At 53.8% G+C, this 22,353-nt stretch overlaps 1 protein-coding gene across 4 annotated transcripts; it reads right to left on the bottom strand.

Moving 5' to 3' along the window:
• Window positions 1–249: 249 nt before the first annotated feature.
• Window positions 250–13,826, bottom strand: TAL1 (TAL bHLH transcription factor 1, erythroid differentiation factor). Of its 4 annotated transcripts, none has more exons than XM_032846658.1 (5): window positions 13,770–13,826; window positions 10,926–11,084; window positions 7,137–7,580; window positions 5,720–5,814; window positions 250–1,616 (listed from the first exon to the last, which is right to left on the bottom strand). In XM_032846658.1, exons 3-5 carry the CDS (start codon window positions 7,577–7,579, stop codon window positions 1,162–1,164), a joined length of 993 nt encoding a protein of 330 aa, XP_032702549.1. In that variant the 5' UTR covers window position 7,580; window positions 10,926–11,084; window positions 13,770–13,826; the 3' UTR covers window positions 250–1,161. The 4 variants fall into 4 exon arrangements, with proteins under 4 accessions (XP_032702549.1, XP_032702548.1, XP_032702550.1 ...); XM_032846657.1 differs by lacking the exon at window positions 13,770–13,826 and adding an exon at window positions 12,682–13,740; XM_032846659.1 differs by lacking the exon at window positions 10,926–11,084 and having other exon boundaries at window positions 13,770–13,824.
• Window positions 13,827–22,353: the final 8,527 nt, after the last annotated feature.

Raw genomic sequence — 22,353 nt, 5'->3', positions numbered from 1 at the left:
CTCAGCCAGGGCCTGGTCTCTGATTGGTTTTCCCCCTGCCCTCCAAGTGGGGCTACAGCCTGGGTCTTATCAAGACCTAAAGATCCCACCAATAACTAAAGTCAAGCAAAAATCCCAAATGCCAGGAATTCGCAGGACAGGGTTTGTGCTGAGCTGGGTTCAGACCAGACCGTCAGCAGACACACACCCTGGAGAAGAACATCGGGGGACCCACAGACGGGGCTGCACATCCACTCTAAGCAGCGGCGCAGGGCCATCGGCACACAGCCATTGGCTCGCCACCAGAACAGCGGCGGGGAGTGGAGAGTACAGGCAGGCTGCTCTGAGACACCGCCAGGATTCGAACCCAAAGCCCCAAAGAGCTCTGGTTCAATGTCACACTCACCATTCTCCCTCTCTCTGCCTTCATGAGGCCTGCCAAGGCATGCTCTCAGCTACAGACTCAGTCCCCGCAAGGATTAGGAAGGCAAGTCTCAGTGGGGAGAAAGCAGAGCTTTGATCCCCGGGGCAAGCAGTAAGGGCTACTGGGTTTTCTGACCCTCTGGCCCAGCTAGTTGAGAGCAGGCTGTCCACTGGCCATCTTCTTCAACCAGACCCTGTAGAAGGCACCTCGAGGCTTGTGACTGTCTACAGCAGCTGGCAAGCTGGGTGAACCGACATGGGCCTGGGTGAAGATGGGGCTCACCCAGAAATGGGCGGCGACTGGGTACCTACATATTTGGACAGAGTGGCCACACAAGCCACACCAGCCAGCTTGGGAGGGGCTAAAGGCAAGGCAGAGGCTGCTGGATGCTGCTGGGGAGAGCTGATAACCCCAGGTCTTGGCAAAGACAAGGCCCCTAAGCTCCAGGCCAAAAGCAGTGTCAGTCCAGCTTCTTACTGGAGAAGTCTTAGGGATTGGGGGAAGGGGGAAGACCGTGCCGTCTTCATAAAAAGTACCTACCACTTTGCTCCATTTTTCTGTTCTCCCACTGAGGCAGGAGTCAGGGAAGCTGCCCCGGGGACAGTTAGAGCTCCGCCAAGTTCAGACACCAAGGAAAGCTCATCGAGTCCGTTGCCCTGCTTCAGAGCTGCCCGATCCTCACCCCACCTGCCCTGAAGCCCATGGGCCCGGCGGCCTGAGGATGCCCTCCCGGCTGGTCCTGAACAGCCCCGGCCCCATCACCGAGGACCTGCTCCATCAGCGGCTGGCAGCATGGCGGGGTGGAGGCTGCGGGCTGTGTGCTTGGGGGCCGGCTCTTCGGTGTAGCTGTCCGGGCTGGCCGCCCCATCCAGCGAGCTGCCGCAGCTGGAGTTCGGGGACAGCACGTCCTGCAGGAGGTCATCAGGAGGTGCACCGCCCCCTCCCCCACCGCCTCCACCACCAACCCCCACCACAGGGTCCTTGCCAGGCTTGGCCCGCTGGGTACCCTCCTCCTCCTGGTCATTGAGCAGCTTGGCCAGGAAGTTGATGTACTTCATGGCCAAGCGGAGGATCTCGTTCTTGCTAAGCTTCTTGTCTGGGGGATGTGTGGGGATCAGCTTGCGGAGCTCAGCAAAGGCCCCATTCACATTCTGCTGCCGCCATCGTTCTCGGCTGTTGGTGAAGATGCGTCGCACTACTTTGGTGTGGGGACCTGGAGGTAGGAGGACAAGAGTTTAAAAATATGAGATAGATGTCCCCCAAGGCACCTTCTCCTGTACTATTCTAAGAGTGATGGAAACTATCCTTTGGAAAACTTGGGAAACCTAGAATGCCTTCTTGCTTTTTACTTAGAAAACTCCTGGGGCGCCTGGGTGGCTCAGTCATTAAGCATCTGCCTTCAGCTCAGGTCATGATCCCAGGGTCCTGGGATCAACCCCCGCACTGGGCTCCCTACTCAATGGGAAGCTTGCCCTCTCCCTCTCCCACGACCCCTGCTTGTGCTCCCTCTCTCACTGTCCCTCTCTGTCAAATAAATAAATAAAATCTTTACCAAAAGAAAAGAAAACTCCTACTCAGCCTTCAAACCCCCATTCATCTGTTTCCTCCACTCGGGGAATTTCCCTCAACCCCTCCAGCCAGACCTCACCAACAACCATGGCCCTACAACTCCCTGATCTCCATCATCTTTTTTTTTTAATATTTATTTATTTATTTATTTGAGAGAGAGAAAGACAGCATGTGCGCACATGTGTGCACACATCTGACAGAGGAGGAAGGGGTGAGGCAGAGGAAGAAAGAGAGAGAGTCTTTTAAACAGTCCTGTGCTGAGTGTGGAGCCTGATGAGGGGCTCAATCTCACAACCCGGAGTTCACCTCCTGAGCAGAAACCAAGAATCAGACACTTAACTGACTGAGCCACCCAGGCACCCCTCTGTGACTTTTGACCATTAGTGTCTATGCTTGTCTCTCTCTTGGGGCTGTGAGGCATTTGAGGACAGGGACATTATGTCATTCATTCATTGTGCCAAGAGGCCATACAGCCCTAGTGAGAAAGACAAACTCTGGAGCCAGACTTTCTGGACTGAATCCCTGACTAGGACTCACTAGACAGTGACTCGGCGCAGGTTACTTAAACTCTCTGTGCTTTAGCTTAGTCATCTGTAAAACAGAGATAATACAAGAGTAACTGAAATCATGAGACTGTCACATGGATCGAACAACTACCACAGGTAAAGTCCTTAATACAAACCTGCCTCAGATTAAACATTCAGTAAATGGCAGCTACCGTCACCCATCCACCGGTTACATACTAATAACCGGGCACCGCGCCAGACACCGTGTCAGGCACTAAGGGAAATAGGGTCCCTGTCCTCATGGAGCATACATTTTAATGGTGATGACAGATGATGAACAAGCAGCAAACAAATAAAGAAACCGGAGGCCAAATGTAGTAACAGATGGAAAGGAGCCACTACGTTTAGCTGAGGCGGTTGGGGATGGCATATTGGAGAAGGAGACATCTATAAGGTAAGAACTTGAGCTGAAGAAGAGCCAGCCAGGCCCAGGTAGGGAAGAGAGACCACCATGTGCAAAGGCCCTGAGCTGGAAAATGGCCCAAGCCAACCTGGTTAATTAGTGTGGGTGCGATCAGAGTAGACTGGTTCCAGGCCCCACAGGTCTCTGCAGTAAGTGTGGGGACTCTATTCTAAGAGTGATGGAAAACAGGGTAGGCTGATCATGCTGGCAGGTGGCGGGAATGGAGTAGAGTAGAGACAAGAGGGAAAACAACCTACCCTGTGGGCTCTCTCCCCAAGAAAAGAAATGGAGAGATGGGCCATGCAAGGCTCGAAACAGGTGTCTGAGGGCTGCCTCAGTTTCTCCATGTCTACTGATGACAGACTAGACTGAAATTCAGACTATATTCATGTCCTGAGCCTTGTGAAGCAGTGACAGACTCCAGTGTGCATGTTTTGAGCACCTATGGCATTCAAAGCACTGCACTCAATGTCCCAGCCCGACCTGGCGTTCCCAAAGCCAGAGAAAACAGAAGGGGGCCCTCCTGATGCTCCTGAGCTCCTGGGCTGAGGTGGCCGCTCCCTTCCCCAACACTGAGGCCAGCCCAGCACTGGGCTCCCAGCAGTCACCAGGAAGCTCCATGCACTGAAAGAACTCCCAGGCTGGGGATATTTGTTCGCCCTTTTCAACCTCAGAAAGGGGAAGCTAAGATAGGCAAAAACGGGAGAGGAGGGGTCAAGGCCTCCCCTGGACCTACAGCTTGCTTCCCCTCTAAGGAGAGCCCAGGATGGCTCATCCGGTCATGGACACTGGCATGGACACACATACACACGGATGCACACATGCATGTATATACATATACACACACACCACCTCTCAGGGAGGACCACGTACCCCCTGCCTGATAGCCTCTGCAAGCTGATTTTCCAAACCCCAACAGGCCCAGGGCCCAGCTGACTCTTTGCCAAAGACCAGCCCCAGACTGGGAAAAAACAGCACACCTGCCGGCCGGCCTCCCCTGGGCTGCCTGCCGCAGAGGAAATAACTCTCTGTTCTCTGGCCTCCGGGCCAGACAGAGGGCCGTCCCTCAACCGTGACATGAGGAGGTCCATCCCTGCTCCATGGCTAATGCTGGCTGACCTGGAGGGAGCAACTAGGTGGGGAAGACACATGACAATTGCTGTCACGGCTGCAGCGAGACAGAACTCCGAAAGGAGGACCTACCCCCAGCCAGGTCCTAAAAACACTTTACCCCACTGTACTCTCTCAACAAGCTGTGAGGAAACTACTCTCCCCACTTTCCAAATGAGGAAACAGAGAATCAGAAAAGTTCAGCAGTAGGAATCCACCCCAAGTCCCGACTTCAGCCCTTGCATTAGTTCCACCTCTATGGATTATTTTTGGTGAAATCTCTGATTCCAAAGTCTCACGGACCTACTCTGTACCGCCCCCCCCACACACACACACCTTCCTCTCCACCTCCATTTCTGTCTATTCCTCTCTGGCAGCTTCCCAGAGAACTCCCCACCTCTCTACACCTTCCTCTTCCCCAAGTCTGTCCATCCCTCTGTGTCCTCCGCCTCTCCTAGGCCAGGCACTGAGTAGGTGCTCAGTAAATATTGGTGACATTTATGAGTAATGGCTTCCCTGTAGTTCCGCACTCCCCCCAAACCCTCAACTCCTGTCCCCTTCTCCTCCTTCCTCTTCTCTGTGCCTGATTCTCCTATCTTCTGCCCTCCGTAAAAAATGTCTCTTCCCTGGGGAACTTTGTGGCTGGTCCTGCCTACTCTCCATTTGATATACCTCCCTCCCCTCTCTAACCCAGCAGCGCTGACAACCCACCACGCTTCCCTCTTGGACCTACACGCCTCAAGTCCCTGGCTGGTTAGGTCCTATAAGGTCTGTTCCTTGTCCAAACTCTATGCCCTCTCCCCTCCAGAACACCACAGAGGACTCCTCTCCAGAAGCTCCAGCTCCATACATATCCCTCCTGCTGGCTCCCTGAATAAATCCCAGTCCGGCTTCAAAGCCTCAGGTGTCCTTCCCACAGGGGTTCCAGGCCCCAGTGGAGCTGACACATGGGCAGCAGCTCCAGGGATTTGCTCCAAGTCCTGGGCTCTGAAGGGCCTGCTCTCCCGCCACCTGGTGTTGGGTCTCATCTACTACATGGGAAGAGGGCCAGGATACTCCAAATTTCCCATTCATCCAACCCCTTTCCCAAGTTCAGCATGGAAGACTACTCAGGTAGTTCACAATAGTAGTGCTGGGGACCTTCTAGAGGATGCCGGGAGGGCAGGGTAGATTCTGTGATGTCGGGACAGGAACTCCAGGTCTCAGCCCTGGGTATGGAACAGGGGACAAGAGGGCCCCACAATAATGGGACCTGGGACAAGGGCCTTAGCTCTCCAATTCCAGGCAGAGAGCAGACTCCAGATTCCAAAAAGGACTTGGGAGGAGGTGTAAGAAATCCCTGAGGGTCTTCTGCCCTCCCCCTGGGATTCTTACCAAGTGTGGAAATGGAGCTACAGTGTGGACTGCAACTGACCCTAGAGATTTGGGCTAAATGCTGCAATGTGTCCTCACTGCCATGTGCCCTCTTCCCAGGAGCGTGAGGATGGCCCCCCCAGCCCCACCCATGACTTTCCCTTGACCCAGGTCAGCTGCAGGGCAAGGACTCTCCCTCCAAGGCAGCCAACCCATCTATGTGAGACACCTGTGGTGTAGTCCCTGAAGATCCCATCTTCGGTGGCTCTAACCAGCCCGAGGGGTGAGTACAAAGGGAGAGGCAGGTAGACTCACCATCAGTAATCTCCATCTCATAAGGGGAGGGTCTCCTCTTCACTCGGTTGTTGGTGGCAAACATAGGGAAGGCATCTGGCTCCCCAAAGAACCCACTGTGGGAGGGAGCAGGCAGATCACAACATCACATGTAGGTGGAGGGGAGAAAGCCTCCTGAGGGATCCTCCCCACAGGTTCCTCAGCCCCCTCCCCCCAGAAAACAAGGGCAACCCTGCTCCCTTCGTACCTGGGTTTGGGATAGAAGGAGCATCACACACAGACACCCAAACACACCCACAGAATGCTGCCACTCTCTCTCCTCGGTGAGACAAACAAGGGAAGAAGGGGCCACACACCCACACACCCCTCCCTCCGACACACAGTCAGAAGTGAACACATGGAGCAAACGCAAAATTGAATACACACACCCCACCGGCAGACATACGCCCCTTCCCAGAAGCGAGCACACAATCCACAGACACCTACCCTCCCAAACAGGTACCCACACAGGCAGGGGGTCTCATTCACACCTGATGGTGGGCAACTCACAGGGCACACGGTCCCTTTTCCCACAAATCACCCTCACCTTTGCCCTGGTCCCAGGGGGCCTGTGGACAGACAACAGAAAGGAAACCTCCCTCCACTGACCGCTACTTACACCCCCCGCCCCACCACTCTGGGCTCTCAACAGCTTCCTCCTCAAGGTCTCCTATAGACTCACTAACTGCCCCACATTGTCAACCCCTGCCTCATCTTCCTGTCTCCACCCCAAACCTACCTCCATCTCCCCACCATCTCAGTGGCCCCAGCTGGGGAACGGACACCTTAACAGGAGGGGGGTACAGACCCCAGCCGGAGACGGAAGCTAGGGGCATAGGGGCTCAGGAGGGGAGGAAGGAATCCGCTCCCCACACCGGCCCTGTAGCGGTTTCAGGGGAGGGAGCCCTCTTGCAACCTCAGATCCCTATCTCTTACCTGTCCACTGAGGGCTGCAGCTTCCAGAAGAATTGCATGGCGAGCGCATTCAGACACATTCTTGCTCACACTCAAACGACTCCCTTTGGTCCACAGCGCTCGCACGCGCGCACACACACACACACCCCATACAGCGCGGGTCAGCGTGCTTCTGCTCACTGGCAGCCACAGCCCGCGCTCCCGAAGGCGTGGACCCACTCTCGGGCTTCCGCACCCTCATGCACTCTGCACCCCACAGCCGGCTCCGCGCACACGCACACGCCCGCAGAGGACCCCCCAGTCGCTGGCGCTCGGGCTCGGGTGCGCGGGCTTTTCCGCCCTCGGGTTCATAGCACCCCCTCTCTTCCTGCGCTCCCGCCGCTCCGCGCCGTCGGGAGGAAGGCGGTGGCTCCGAGGGGCAGGAGGGACGCCTGGGCCGAGGCCCCCCCCCAACCCCGCCCGCCCGTCCCGCCGTGGCGCTGACCTGCCGAGGGAGGCCAGCGGCTGGCTGAGGCTGTAGAGCAGCGCGCGGCCGGGGGCGGCGGGGGCCGCCAGCGCGGGCGGGCTCAGCTGCACCATGCGGCCGTCGCCGGGCAGCTCCGCAGGGGCCGAGGCGGGCGCGGGCCCGGGAGGTCTGCACAGCTCCGTGGTGGGCACCCGATGGCGCGCTTCGGCCGCCGCCGCCGCGTCGCGGCCCTTTAAGTCCCGCGCGGCGCCGCCCCCACCGGCGGGGCCGCCCCCCGGACCGCTGCGCGCGCCCAGCTCGATGACCGGGGGCTCCGCGGGGGCCGCGCGGCTCGTCTCCTTGGCGACGCCGTTCAGCAGTACCAGGTGCGGGGGGGCCATGCGGGCCTCGGCCGCGGCCGCGTCCCGTCCCTCGAGCGGGGGGTCACTGTGGGCCGCCTCGCTGGGCGGCCGCTCCGTCATCCTGCGGGCAGACAGACAGACAAGGGGACGCCGGCTCTTACAACCGCCCCCAGCCCACGGAGGGGTGGGTGAAGGGCAGAGAGAAATTCGCGCACCGAGACGTGGGAAGAGGCGGACTTAATGCCACGTGGACACACGCCCCCCCCCCACCCTCTCCGGGGCCTGAAGGCCCAGCGGCTGGGCTGGGGCAGGAGGGAAAGAGGGACTTTGGTTTGGGAGAAGAGAGAGGGTGTCTGGGAGACACAGAGACCGAGGAGATGGAAAAAGACGACAGGCACTGGAAGAAAAGGAATACAGCCAGCGAAAGAAAACAGAAGGGGGAAAAAAGGAGGAAGGAAATGTAGAAAGAGGCGAGAAAGAACTAACATCGTGTCCCCCTGCTCAGGCCGCAAGGGAAGAGGAGGGAACAAATCCCCTGACCGTGTTCCTCCCGCCCCCCTTTTGGTTTTGGCGGGGAAACTGGCGCGGAGGTGGGGTGCTTTTCGAGCCTCCCTTGCCTCTCAACAAGTAGAGACCTCAGGGAATGGAGGCTGCAGGACCCGGGGTCGCCACAGCTGGCAGAGACTCCTGCCCTCCTTTTCAACACATATTCACCCCCCCTCCCCGCAGGGAGTGTCCCTCTGCACTAAGCAAATACACCGGGTAGTCTATGCGGCTGCTGGAAACCCCAGTGGCCCTTTACTCCCCACCAGACCAGAGATGAGACTCGTGGGAGAGAAGATGATCCTAGCCCTAGTCCTCCTCCAGCTCCACATTCCACCTCCTTGAGCTCAGCTGGACTCAGAAATGAGGTGTGGTCTGGAAGGGAGGCTTGGCTAAGTGGATGTGGAACCCAGGCATTCAGAGTGCCTCCAGGCCACTGGGATCTCAGCTCCCACCTTTGAGTGGGAAGAGATATCATGAAGGCCCTTGAATTCTTCCATCCCCCTCTCCTGCCTCTGTTGTAGTCTGGGAAATGGGAGCAATACCTCATTAATGCATTTAAAAGCACCGTTCAAATGCTCAAGTAAACATTATTATTGACAAGGAGACCCAACCAGCGAGGGGACTGCCTTGCCCAAGGTCATGTGAACCTATTTGCCACGGAGCCACAGAGCAAGACCAGAACTACGATCTCGCTCTGTCTACACTATCCTCCTGTCTACACCCTCCTATGTGTATCACTGGGGCTGAGGACACTCCTTCTTTTCTCCACAACCATACTCCAGGGTGACCAAAGAGGCTCTACTCCCCACTAACACTTGCTGGTGGAGGGGTGGAAGCTTCCATCACCCTGCTTGGATGCCCGTGGAGCCAGGCCCCAAAAGAATAAAAACCAAAAAACCAGGAGACTCTGGGTCTGGAGTTTGGGGGTGCTTTTGAGTTGTTTTAATAAAATAAACACACACACATACACAGACACAGATACACACATATATAATCAAATCGATAGGCTTTATAAGATGTTCAAAATAGGGTTTCTCGTCTCAAAATTAGATGATTGGGATATTTCATAGCATAAAATACACAAAAATCAAATTTGGCCCCAAGCAGATTCCATCTAATCATTCAGGGCAGCTGTGCTGCCACTGCACCACTCTGGGCGGGGGCTGGCCTGAGAAACGTCCTCCCACCCCAGAAGAGAGACCTGACCTTCTGAAACCTCCTTCAGAGCTCAGCAAAATTGCCACACACAAGCTGACGGAGAATTGTCATTTGGATTGCGCTTCTGCCCTGGGTGTGCCAACTCCATGGGCTCACCAGGAAATAACAGAATTCCCCAAGACCTGGTGAAAAGAGCCGCAAAGGCAGTGGGTCCTCAAGGCTTCACTGGAAGTGAGTTTATGACTATGGCGGAAACAATAGATCCCTATCCACAGAATGGGACTGCCAAGACACTGCACCAGAGGTTTACTAGTCCAGTCTTCCTGGCTTCCCTGCAGCAGGGAAATGCACCAGTAATATACTACCCTGTGGTCAAAGCGACAAGCCCCAAGGTCCTGGCGCCCTACCCTACCTTGTCCTCACACACCGTTGTGTGCCCAGTGACACGTGCTTCAGCCACAGCTTCTAACTCAGTAACAAACTGTGCACACTGCAAGCTCTCCTTATGACACATTTATACCCTCTGATTAATTACAAGTCTTCATGTAGGCACGGATCCCTGAGAGGCAAGAGGATCACATATTCCAAATGAGTTGACCCTGGCCCCAAAATGCCCTCCCCAGCCACCTATAAATATCTATATCTCGGAGGCTCCCTGTGATAAACCTATGATTGGTTCCCAGGGTCTGTGACCGACCTCTCCCCACCCATCCCCGGACCTTAGGAAAACCTGGCGGGCTGTTCAGCAACCAGGATCACCCAGGGGAGGGGTCCATGCTCCAGAAAAAGCCAACAGAGCACTCATAAGTACCTTTGGTTGTAGGGGACTAAACCCCATCACTTGGCTTCGGTTAAGATTACTGGAAGGAAAGCCTGAGTGATTTTTGTTTGTCCATTTGTTTTTATTTGGGGAAGATGAGAGAGTGTGGAGAAGCTTTTGAACAGAATGACACTAGACTATTTGACCATTACAAGTCCTCTGTCTTTGTGTCGCCCAGAACCAGCTAGAAGCCCCCAACACCGGATCCTCATCTCCTGTTGCCAGATGGCCACAACATTTCCGCTTGTGTCTGAGCAAGATGGGGATCCCAGGAGCTCCTGGGGGGCAGGCACTAGGTCTCGGGCAGCTCCCAATGCCCGCCAGGGAAAATTTCTCCTATGAAAACAGCCTCTCCTGGTATGTGAGTTAAGAGCTAGCTGGCTTCCTGTCCTTCATAATGCACCCACACCCGAATGACCCCCTGGGGGAGCCCCAAGCCTGCTGGAGAACCAAAAGCACCAGTGAAGAGAACCACCTTCCCAGCCACTAGGAGACAGCGAGAGAGTGAGAGAGCGAGGGGGTGCTCCAGCACAGCCCCACCCTAGGCCTTAGGCCCCAGTAAAGGCCCACCCGAGCTGGGACTGCGCTAGCTAGCCAGGGTGGCTGGGCCTTCTTCCTGCCAGAGGCCCAGGCACACACAGCCTGCACCATCCGGTTATAGCCGCGCCAAAGTTAGGAGCCTTGTGAAACACCCACAGAACCAGGACTGATGGGAGCGGCCTGGGGAACTAGGTCCGGCTAGGTGTTTTTACCCAGGATCAAAATGGAAAGGGCTCTAGAAGTCACAGAGACACAGATACCAGATTCCCAGCTCTGGGTTCGTCCTTCCCTCCCCTAATTGTAGACTGGACTGGCCTCTGTCCTAAGCTTCCCCCACCCCAGGCCGGAACCCAAGGTCTTCCTGGACACTGTTTCCACTGATACTGTTCCCCCAAAACTCACCTGGGGCATATTTAGAGAAACCGGCCCCTCTGAATAGGATCTCCACTCCGCCGCTGGAGAGGGGCGGGAGCCAAGGTCCAAGCTGCGGACGGGGATCTTTGCTTTTCCCCTCTCTCGCTGAGAGACCAGCAGTTAGGCCACGGTGTGGTCCTGGGCAGTCTGCCGCGCCCAAAGCCAGTTTCCAGGAAAGATGGGGGTGGAGAGAAAGAGGGAGGGCGAGAGGGAGGGAGAGAGAGAAATGGGGGTCAATGGCTGGGAATTACCTCCTGTTGTCGCCAAGCAGCCCAGGGAATTGCAAATGCCTTTCTGCCCCCACCCTGCAGGTGTTTGAAGCTTCCCCCAGTCCCCCTTTAAAAAGAACCCTACACTTGACCAATCAGGAATAACTATTTACTCCAACAACAACAACAACAACGAGCATAAGGTCTGCACCGACCGCGGGAACAATTTCAGGCCCTCCAACGGGGTTGTCTGGTTCAGTGTGGCCGAGTTTGTTTTCTAAGCACTGACGGGTCTATGCGGTTGGCTTGGGAACCCGGGTCAGGCGGGATCAGCGGCCTCAACGCCTAGCACCACTGGGTGGGTAAATGTGTGTTGGAAAAGGGGAATCCGGTTTTCAGACCCTGATCTGTAGGGCAGAACGTCCAAGGTCCCCATTCTCTCCATGCCCACCTTTAGTGCAAAACGAAACCAGAACCCAATTCCAAAGGCTATTTTCCCACAGGAATGGAGTCAGAACAGCACGGATCCAAGAGGATGGGGGTGGCAAATATCTGATCTATCTGTCCCCTCTTTTCTTCCTACCAATGAGAGAAAGAAAGAGAGAGAGAAAAGAAAGAAAAGAAAAGCCCGCCGCCACCTTCCTTTCAACCATCTCCACACAATGATTTTCATTTTTTCAGTGTTCAGAGTACAGGAGAATTCTAATAATTCCTTGCAGCAATAAACAAGGCAAAGACAGGGAGGGTAAAATCCAATACTGCTCCCCAGTGTGTAAGACAGAGGGATCTAGGTTGCATTTTTTTCTTCTCCAAAGGGTTTTATTTAATTTGTTTTGCCTAAATTGTCCAGTTTATGGTTACACATCGACATCCTGGATTAATTCCAAAGGACTCCTTTTTGCTCTGGCTTTGGTGGAATTATAGGAATAATTCTTCCCTGGGGTTTCAGTCCAATGCGGGAGATTTTCTTTCTCCTCTTCCAATCCAGATGGTGGGGGAGGGGGGATCCACTCATTCCCGTGTCTTAGGTCCGGGTTAATTTTTGCTTTATGACAGCGTCTCTGTGCCCCGTTCCTCTCTCCATTTTCTCTCCCTACCTCAAACCCAGCAACTTAAAAATATAGAGCTGGGGGGGGGGACCGGGCTGCTTTGTTATCGCTCCTAAGAAGCTAAAAGGTTGGACAAGCCACTTCGCTACTCAACGATTACTTTAATTAAATAGAATGATGATGATGATGATGATGATGATGATGATGATGACATTAATAACCACAATAACTGGCAAAACAAAATCCATTTTTATACAGCGAGGGCAGCACTGACCCCATCCCTCCACAAAGCCTGGCTCTGGTCACCCATGCGACGGATACCTGACCCACACCGCAATGTCGCTCACCCGGGGAAGGGATGGAAAAGTGTCTTTGTAGATTAACCTGAGGGTCCCCACCCCAGGAGCGAAACCCGGAGAATGCGCTCATTGTCTTCTCCAGGTCTCTCGAGACCGCAGACCCCGCGGAGGTACCTGCGAAACTGACCAGAAATGGATGAAGCCTGGGTGCGGCGGAAACCGAAGCCAGCGGCTACCGGCGTGAAGGCGCGGGCCTCGGCGAGCGCTGCTCAGCTTCGAGCCTGGAAGAACCTCCCACTCCCTAACAAACCCCTCGAACACCGAGGCACGGACCGGCCTCTGGACAGAGCAGCCGCCGATCGGGCTCCGTCTGCCCATCCAAGCCAACACTGGCTTCCGAATACATCATAATTTGGAATAAAATGTGAAATCCCTCTCCCCGCCCCCTTGCCGCCTCCTCAACTTGCGGTTCCATCTCCTGCTCGCCCTCCCCTCCACCTCCCACCGATCTGCAAATACACTTCTAAAGGACACAAGCACACAGGCACACAACCCAGTACGGACAGGACCACACACGGTCCAGCCCCACAGAAGGGAAGCAAAGTAAACACAACCCAGCGCTGCCCTCCAAGCCGACATGGTCAGGCCCGCACACTGGCCAACACGGTACAACGAAATCAGAACGCAATCGTTCATGGACACATATCTAACGTAGTCAGGATCACATATGCCCGACACAACAACGAAACCACCCAAATACAGTCGCAAAGTCACAATACAACCCAACACGCAGAGCCAGACTCTTGTCGAGAAGGAAAAACGAGCATAATCGTATACAGCGATGAAAACGCAGGAGGGCTCGAAGAATCCAAATCAACAGCCCAAAGACCGCGGACACCATCACACTCGGACACACAACCCTCCGCCTGGAAGACCACACTCGGAAGAAGTCAGCACTGCCGACGGCTCGCACACGCACTCACAATCCCACCGCATGCACACAACCACCAAGAAGAAATGAAAACCAACCACCGCCTCGCGCATTTCTGTATATTGCGTAAGGAAAAAGGGGAAGGAAGGAAGAGAGTCTCCGAGGCGGGAGGGGCGGCGGCGGCGAGCGGAGGGCGTCGGTGGAAAATGCCCCCCATCCAAAGAAACACCGGGAAAAGGAGCGAAGCCCTCTTCTTCGAGCGGGGAAAAGAAGAGAGGAACTGATGGGGAGTTCCGCGGGGGGCCGCAGGTTGCTTTCCCCTAGAAAAAGGCCGGAATGCTCACGTTTTGCTGCTACGGGGGGATGCGTGTGGCCATTTTGAGGCCTGGTCCTTGGAGCGGAGGCCCGCCCCCGCCCCCGTCCCCGTCCCCGTCCCCGTCCCCCGCCCGCGCGCCCGGGCTCCTCCAGCGACGCGCGCTAATCCCGCTCACGTTCTGGGCCTCGTTAGCATGGGCCGAGGCGCGCCGGGGCAGTGTGCGCCGCCGAGATAAGGCACTGCCGCGGGTCCGCTCGCCCCCGATAAGCGCCTCGGCCATTATGGGCCAAATGATTCATTTTAATTTGGCAATTTCACCGGAGGGAGCGGAGCCTGGTTGTGCGGCGCTGGGACCGGCTCCGGAATGCGCCACCGAGAGAGTTAGGCGCGCAGTCTAGGACTCGGCGAGTCCAGCCCCATTTCTGATCCCGAAGCCTATCGGGAACCGGGCACCGCAACCTCAGTCCCTGGGCGGTCCAGACACCTTTCTAAGGCGGCTCTCATCCCAGAACCCCGTCCCTGCCTTTGACACCCAAACAATCACTCCCCAACCTTTCCCTGGCATTCATTCTCCAGTGTCCTAGACACCCGCATTTCAAAGGGCAGTTCCTCATCCCAGAAAGCTCCCCGCTTCCCCCTACCCACCTCACCCCCTTCAGCCCTGGCTCTATTCTGCGCTAAAATGGAGCGTGCTTGCCTCCAGGGCCATAGACTGAACTCACATCCACGGGCTCTGGGGAGGGACAACTGTTGTCAACGGAGCGATTTAAATGTCCCTTCTGCTGAGTTCCAGGCTAAGCCCGGAACCTGGGAACGTCCCAACCCCCATTATATTTTAAACATTTTAATCTTGCTATGGGAGCACCATTCTAAGCACTCTACAAACACAGATTCCTTTCCTTCTCATAAACAATCCTAAGAGGCAGGTGCTATTATTATCCTCCATTTAGAGATGAAGAAATTGTGGCAAAGACAGTCAAAGAAACTTAACCCAGGTGACAGATCTAGTAAGCGGTGGAGCCTGGGTTTGAAACAAATTTGGCCTCAGAGTCCTCTTGGGAGCCCAGGTGACGAAGAAGGGCAGCTAGATAGAGTCTAGGCTGGGAGGACAGATCTGGGCTCAACTCATTAGAAGGACCAAGATCTTACTGTGGGGTAGAAATCTGGGTTCAGTGAGGAGTGGGCAACTGGGACTTAGCCCAGGGAAAGCACCCGCTTTCATTCTTTTATGGTGGAGTGGAAACAGCACAAGCTCAAATCTTGCAAGTCACTTGGCTCTTAACCTCCATTTACTTGTCTGTAAAATGGGGAGATAATACCTACCTGATACTATAATTTAAAAAAAAAAAAGTCAGTGGTGAGGGGCTTGGGTGGTGAAGTCTGTTGAGTGAGGGACTCAATTTCAGCACGGGTCGTGAGATGGAGCCCCATGTCAGGCTGTACACTCAGTGTGGAGTCGGCTTGAGATTCCCTCTCCCTCTCCCTCTGCTCCTCTCACGCTCTTTCTTTCTCTCTCTCAAATAAATAATAAATCTTACACCAAAAAGTGGGGGGGCAGAGGTGAGAATAAGAATCTAGGGAAGCTCACCCAGCCCAGAGTCCAGGACGACACCATATGCATATGGCATGGGAATTCTGGTTCTTGTTATAGGGAAGGAAATTAAGTCACAGAGAGATATGACTTGGCCAAAGTTCACAGTGACTCGAGGAAAAGCTGAGATCCAAGCTCAAGTATCCAGTTCCCAGTCCACAAGTCTACCCATCATGCCAGGATGCCTGGTCCTTCCAGCAGCTCTGGTCTGGTGCCTGAGAACTAGGGAAAAGTCCCTCTCCTGGTCCCAGACTGAGTCCCAGTCAAGGATGGAGCCCAGAGTGTGGTCACAGTCTGAGTCCTGGCCCCTTCTTGCCATCAGGATGAGTCTTTGTGAAGATATGGTTGATTCAGTGCAGGCTGTCCCTTCAGTTCCTTCTGTGCTCTCTGGTGGAAGTTAGGGTGCCCTGTGGATCCAGGTAACATCTACAGAATCTCATGGGAGAAGAGCCATCCTTGGTCTGCAGAAAAGAGTTTAATTCCTGGACGTGCCACAAGGTGTCCCCTGGCCCAGCCACACCCGCCTTCGGCAGGGACTCTGAGGAGGGGTCCCTGGGTCTATTAAGCCCCATCTCTTGCTCTCTCCCCATTGCCCCGGCCCTGCCTCACCCACTGGTATTAAATCGAGCCCTCCCTCGCGCCCTAGCTACCGCTGCTCCTTCTCCCTTAATGGCCCTCTCATCTCACATCCATCTTTCACGACTCAGCCTTTTGGCCACTTCCTCCCTGAAGCCTCCCTGCAGTGGGGTTGGCTTTCCTCTCTCCCTCTTCTGGTCCCCTTTGCTTTTGCTGGCAGCATCACTTAACTAAAAGTGTGGGAGTCATGTAATTTGGAGTTCCAAGCCCAGTGCTGTCATCCCTGAGCAAGTCAGTTCACCTCTGAGCCCCTGCAAATAGGTGCTGGCTATTCCCATCAGAAAGCCCAGCCAGGGAGCACTTCCCTGAGAAAATGATGCCTGGACTGAGATCTAAGAGTGGGATCCAGGAGCAGCTGGGTGGCTCAGCCGGTGAAACAGCTGCCTTCCGCTCTGGTCATGATCCCAGGAAACTGCCTTTCTGGGATTGAGCCTCGAATGGAAGGGAGAAGCGGGGACTCCTCTCTCTGCCTGTGCGCGTGTGTGCTCTCTCTCTCTCTCTGTCAAATGAAATCTTTATTTTTTTATTTTTTAAAAGATTTATGTATTTATTTGACAGAGAGAGACACAGCTAGAGAGGGAACACAAGCAGAGGGAATGGGAGAGGGAGAAGCAGGCTTCCTGCTGAGCAAGGAGACGGTATGGGACTTGATCCCAGGACCCTCGGATCATGACCTGAGCTAAAGGCAGACACTTACAACTGAGCCACCCAGGTGCCCCAAATAAAATCTTAAAAAAAAAACCCAAAAAACCTAAAAAAAATATCTTATTGTAAAAAATTTAAAAAATAAGCATGCAATCTGAGGGTGGGTAGAAGAGTGAACATCTAGAGCCTTCCACGTGGGACAAGGGCTGAAGCAGAAGGACCTTAATTTCATGCAAGGAACAGTAGAGTTTAGTCTGGTTGGAGCAAGCCTGCGGTCATTTTAAAGGATTGGTCATTTTAAAGGATTGGGGTGGGGGCGTTTTGTTTATTTGATTTGAGAGTGGGCATAGTCCTACATAAGATCAGATTTGCATTTCTGGAAAGCTCTTTGGCCGCAAGGTGGAGAAGGGGTGTGGGTGTGTGGAAAGTGGGAAGACTAGTTCTGACATACAGTGGTCCAACTGGAGGGTGGTGGACTGAAGCTGATGAAGATGGCATGTATTTAGGATACAAAACTGAATTTGTAAGAATATGGTTTAGGGGAGAAGGGAGAAGGAGAAATCCAGGAACCCTCTGGCTTTCTGGCTTTCCTTTGCCTAGATGTTGGTGTCATTCCTGGAGATGGGGGCCTGGAGTAAAAGGGGCAGAGGGAGAGAATCTGCATTTGGTTTTGAATTCCTTGACTTTAGGTGCTGGAGGCATCTACAGGCTCTCGGATTCTCTTACGGGTCATTAAATGACCCTACCAGGTTGTAGGGAAGGAACAACGGACAGAGGCAAAGCTCTTGTGAGCCAGTCCCATGGCAGAGAATGTGCCCAGGCATCGGTCGGGTTGCGGAGGTGACGCTCACCACCGCCTTCTGTTCGCAGAGCTCCAGATTGTGACAGTCTGGCAGCCATCCCGGACCTGTCCCCCACCCCCACCCCGGCCTGGAGCTGGGGGCTCGTGACGTGTACACCCTCCCCCCAAGCCCTGTTTCCGACAGTCGGTGGAAAAACGGAAACTGCGCACTAAGCGGGGCGCCGCCCGAAATAGCATCTGGTGCCTGTCGGTCAGCGCGCTGTCCGAGCGTCCAGGAGCGAGTGACGTGGCCCATGGCCCCGCCAGGAAATGCCACCCCTCCTCCGCCGGCCCCAAGCAGGGGCCTTGGGCGGGCAGGAAACCCAGAGCGCCTGGGCTGGGGGGCGGGGTGGAGGGAGGAGGGGAGGTTGGGACCCAGACAGGTCAGTCTGGAGTCTGGTCCTGGAGGGGAGCAGCCTGGAGGGAACAGCCTCCTGGGGTTTGGTGCCTGCGGCTCTGGTGGCCACTCCCCGTCCCTCACCTCCTTCCATACCCCTACCAAAGGCTGGGTTCTTCCTAAACCCCAAATTTGAAGCTTTAATTTTTTCAAGTGTTTCCTCCTACCCGGTTCTGGGTTCTAGCGGATCTCTGAGCTTTCTCCCCCGAGCTTGTTTTCCGGAGGGGAGGCTGGAGGTGTGCTCGCTGGTGGGCAGCCTGATTTCCTTCCAAGACATCCAGGTGGTGGTGCCATGTAGCAGATACTGGTCTAAGCACTTCAAAAGTGTTAACTCAGTTGATCCTACAACAACCCAGTGAAATAGGGGCTGCCATGACCTCCATTTTGTAGGTAGCCAGCTGAGGCACAGAGGCTGAGCAACTTTGCGGAGCCACATTTTCAAGGTTAAGAACTCCGACTGGAGGAGGTGTCCTGGTTTCCCCCTCCCAGTTCCCTGCGGTCTCCCTTTGTTCCTTGCTCTGAGAGACACCTCGCCCTGCCCGCAAGCAGGCCTGAGATGGAATTCCAAGCTGAAAAGGTGGGGAGAGAACTCTCTGTGCTACCAAACCCCAGCACAGCTGCCTTGGCTCCCCGGGACATAAAGGGCATCCCTCTAATTCCACATTTCTCAAAGTAGACCATCAGCATCACCTGGGAACTTACTAGAAATGCAAATTTCCAGGCCCCGCCCCAGATCTGATACATGGGAGACTCTGGGCTGGGAAGTCTGCATTTCAACAGGCCATCCAGGTAATTCGCATGCTACCCCAAATTAGAGAACCGCTGCTCTGGTTTGCTGCTGTCGCCTGCAGGAAGGGCCACCAGAAGACCCTTGAAAACACTGTGCTTCCTAATGCTTTGAAGCCATATCCCTCTCCCTGACCCACAGCCCTTACAGGAGCATTCAGAAGAGAAGGGGTGCTCCCCAGAGGCAATGGTTAGTGTCTTAACTTTGTCCTCACAAGCAGAGTTGCCCAGACAGCTCTGCCATCCACAGGTTTGCTCCTAGAGCCATCAGAAAAGGACAGAGTACGTGTGCCACGGCCCCCCGCCCCCAGCCCTCTCGATAGCAAATAGTGGCTGGTGGTCACTGACCCAGGCCCGGGACTTAGGGTGTGTGTACATACCTGTGGGTGGGCCCCTTGGGCCGCTGGAAGGGGCTCTATTTCCTGAGCATCTGCTATGTTTGCCTGTACCACTCCGTGCTTCTGCTTCCCCTCTGCCATGTCCTCTCCCATAGCCCTGCCAGGCTGCTAGTGTTGACCCCAGCTTTAGAGATAAGGAAGCAGGAGCAGCTCACCCAAGGTCACTCAGCTGGTTGGCACCCATGTTGGCTTGGACCCGATGTCCTTGTCATTCCTGCTAGCTATAACGATGTATTGGGACACTGAGAGAACTACTTCATAATCGAGGACAAGGGATAGCACTGTGATTATGACCCACTTTAAATCCTTTGTGACCCTAAATATTAAAAACAAATAGCTAAAACAATTTAAAAGACAATTTAAAATTTAAAAGACTGACAATAGCGCTGCCCGGGTGGCTCAGTCGTTTACGTGTCTGACTCTTGATCTCTGCTCAGGTCATGATCTCAGGGTTGTGAAATCGAGCCCCATGACGGGCCCCATGCTCAACATGGAGTCTGCTTGGGATTCTCTTTGTCCCTCTGCCCCTCCCCACTGCTCTCTCTCACGTTCTCTCTCTCAAAATAAATAAAATACTTTTTAAAAATAAAAGACTGATAATAGCAAGGAATGGTGAGGAAGCGGAGCAAATGTGCAAAAATGACTCATCCACTTTGAAGAACCCTTTGGCAGTTCTTTATACATATACAGTTTATAGACATATACTTACTTGGGACAATTGAAAAGTATATATCCCCAAGAACTCTAGGACCCAATTCTCACAGACGCTTTAGTTGTAACAGCTAAAAACCAGAAACATTCCAAATGCCCATCAATAGGTGAATGGATAAAGTGTGGTGCAGTCATGCAATAGAACACAACTCAGTAGTTAAAAAAACCAAACTACTAGTACACGCAAGAATATGAAATCGTCCCCAAAACATTATGCTCAGTGCAAGAGGACGGGCCCAAAGAGTATACTTGTGTCTGATTCCACTTATAGAGAACTCAAGAAAAGGCAAAGCTAATCTGTAAGGACAGAGTTCAGATCAGGGGTGACAGGAGAGATGACAGCAAAGAGGCAGAGGGGAGCTCTCTGGGGAATGAAAATATTCTATACCTTCTTCAGGTGCTGTTTTACGAGCCTATGTGTGTCAAAAGTCAAAAATCTGTACACTTCAAATGGGTGCATTTCATTGTATATAAATCATAACTCCATAAAGTTGATTACAAACATTTTTTGTGGTCTGGCTTCGGTCTTATCCTGTCCAGGACACCGTCCCTGATCCATCCTGTGCTGACACCCCCTCTCGCTGTCCTCGTTAGCATGCCCCAGAGCCCTCCGGGACAGCCTGACAGCCTGACACTTGTTGCTTAGGGCCAGACCCCCGAGCAGGGTAGATATCTGAGGACAGGAGAGGAACTGGATTGATGGTGTTTGCAAAAGTGACAGACACATCTGCCAGGAAGTAAGGTCACTTCCTCTGACCCTCAGTTTCCCCATCTCTAATAGTGGGGCGAGGGGACCACAAGAACTCCCTCCCTTTTATCTCTTATCATCTCTTTCACTCTGCTGTCTCTATCTTAAACTCTCACTCTTTGGGTCTGCTCTTCTTTCTGTCTCTGCCTTTAATCTGGCTCTCATCTTTGCCTCCTTCCTCTTTTTGGGTCTCCACTCAGGCTCTCAGTGACAACTCCAGTGCCCCCACGAGGGAACCTGCTTCCCCATAACACCCTAGCAAATCAGACCCATAGAGTCACAACCGGTCTGCCAGCAAACTGGGGCAGCGGCACGGGAGTGACGAAAAGGATGTGAAGGGAAGGGGAGCGTTTTTTAAAAGATACCATTAAGGAGACACATAGGCCTACCAGGCTCTCTCACACAGCTCTGAGTCCCCAGGAAAAGCCGTGGCAGGAGGCCCTGTCACCTGCATGGCCCTGTGTGGCCTGCGTTGTGTGTGTCCAGCCTGGAACCTACTCACAGGATTGAGCCTAATGGCTTGGATAAGAATACGTGATTGAAGGTCAACCGCATGGGGCTCAAGTTCCTCCTCAACTACTTAGTCGCTGGTGGCCCTAAGAAAGTCACTGCACTTTTCCCTATCTCTGTTTCCTCATCTCTAAAATGGGGGTAAGGGGGCACCTGGGAGGCTCAGTCAGTTAAGCATCTCCCTTTGGCTCAGATCATGATCTCAGGGTTCCGGGATTGAGTTCCGAGTTGGGCTCCCTGCTCAGCTGGGCGGGCCTGCTCTGCCTCTGCCTCTGCTCCTCTCCTGGCTTGTGTTCTCTCTAAAAAATAAATTAAATAAAATAAAAATAAAACAAAATAGGGTTAAAAATAATGCATGATTCACAAGGTTGTTGGAAACACTATGAGACATATATAAAGAGCTTAGCACATAGCTGAGCACAATTTAATAAATAGAAGCTACAATTTTTGTTGTGAGCCTCTACTCCACACCAGGCCCTGGGTTCAGACCTACAGATACTAAGACGGGAGAGAAAGACACAGAAGCAAGGATCACAGTGCAGCTTCACACATGCTCTTCCAGAGAGGGGTATGCAAGATGCTTTGGGAACCCAGGAGAGACTGTGCGTGTGTGTGTGTGTGTGTGTGTGTCTGTCTGTCTGTACATGCGTGTTGGGTGCTCTCACTGGGAATGATCAGGCTAGACTCTGCAAAACTGGTGTCATCTATCTTGGACTGTGAGTAGCCAGTCAGATGAGGGGAAGTGCATTAGTAGGTGCAAAGGCCCAGTTGTGGGAAGGGAAAGGGTACTTATGGGGACAGTGAGAAGCTATGATTGTCCCTCAAGTTATACGAAGGGGCTTTGTGGTCGATAAGGCAAGAACAGCAGGCCAGGGCTATCCAAAATGCATGCCTGCCCCGCTTCATTCATTCCTTTATTCCACACTTGCAAAGTGTCTAGTTTGTGCCAGACAACATCATAAGTGCCCGGAAACCTATTCCCTTTCTTGGATAGCATGCTCTGCGCTAGGTTAAGAAATCTGGCTTCCTTCTCATTCGATTACTGAAAGCTGTGGTGGGAGAGCAACTCTCCACCCTCTCTGGAACTCAGTTTCCTCATCTGTATAGTGGGCATGGCTCCTGCTTATTTGTTCATTTTAAACAAACACTTTTGAATGGCAATTTTGGGCCCTGTGGGGGCTGCCAGGGATATGAGAGGACCCAGAGTCCACCTGGGCTACCTGCCAGGAGCTGAGGCTTATGTCTGTGAGGTTTGGGAGAATGGAAAAGAGCCAACTGGAATCATATCCATGATCTCAGGCCTTTGACAGCACAAGGCTGGGTATTTTGTTTTTTCCGGGTCAGTCCCA

The sequence above is a fragment of the Lontra canadensis genome, unplaced genomic scaffold (assembly GCF_010015895.1).
Source record: "Lontra canadensis isolate GAN:19392208 unplaced genomic scaffold, GSC_riverotter_1.0 scaffold179, whole genome shotgun sequence".
Classification (NCBI taxonomy): domain Eukaryota; kingdom Metazoa; phylum Chordata; class Mammalia; order Carnivora; family Mustelidae; genus Lontra; species Lontra canadensis.
This window is presented reverse-complemented; position numbering and strand designations above follow the sequence as displayed.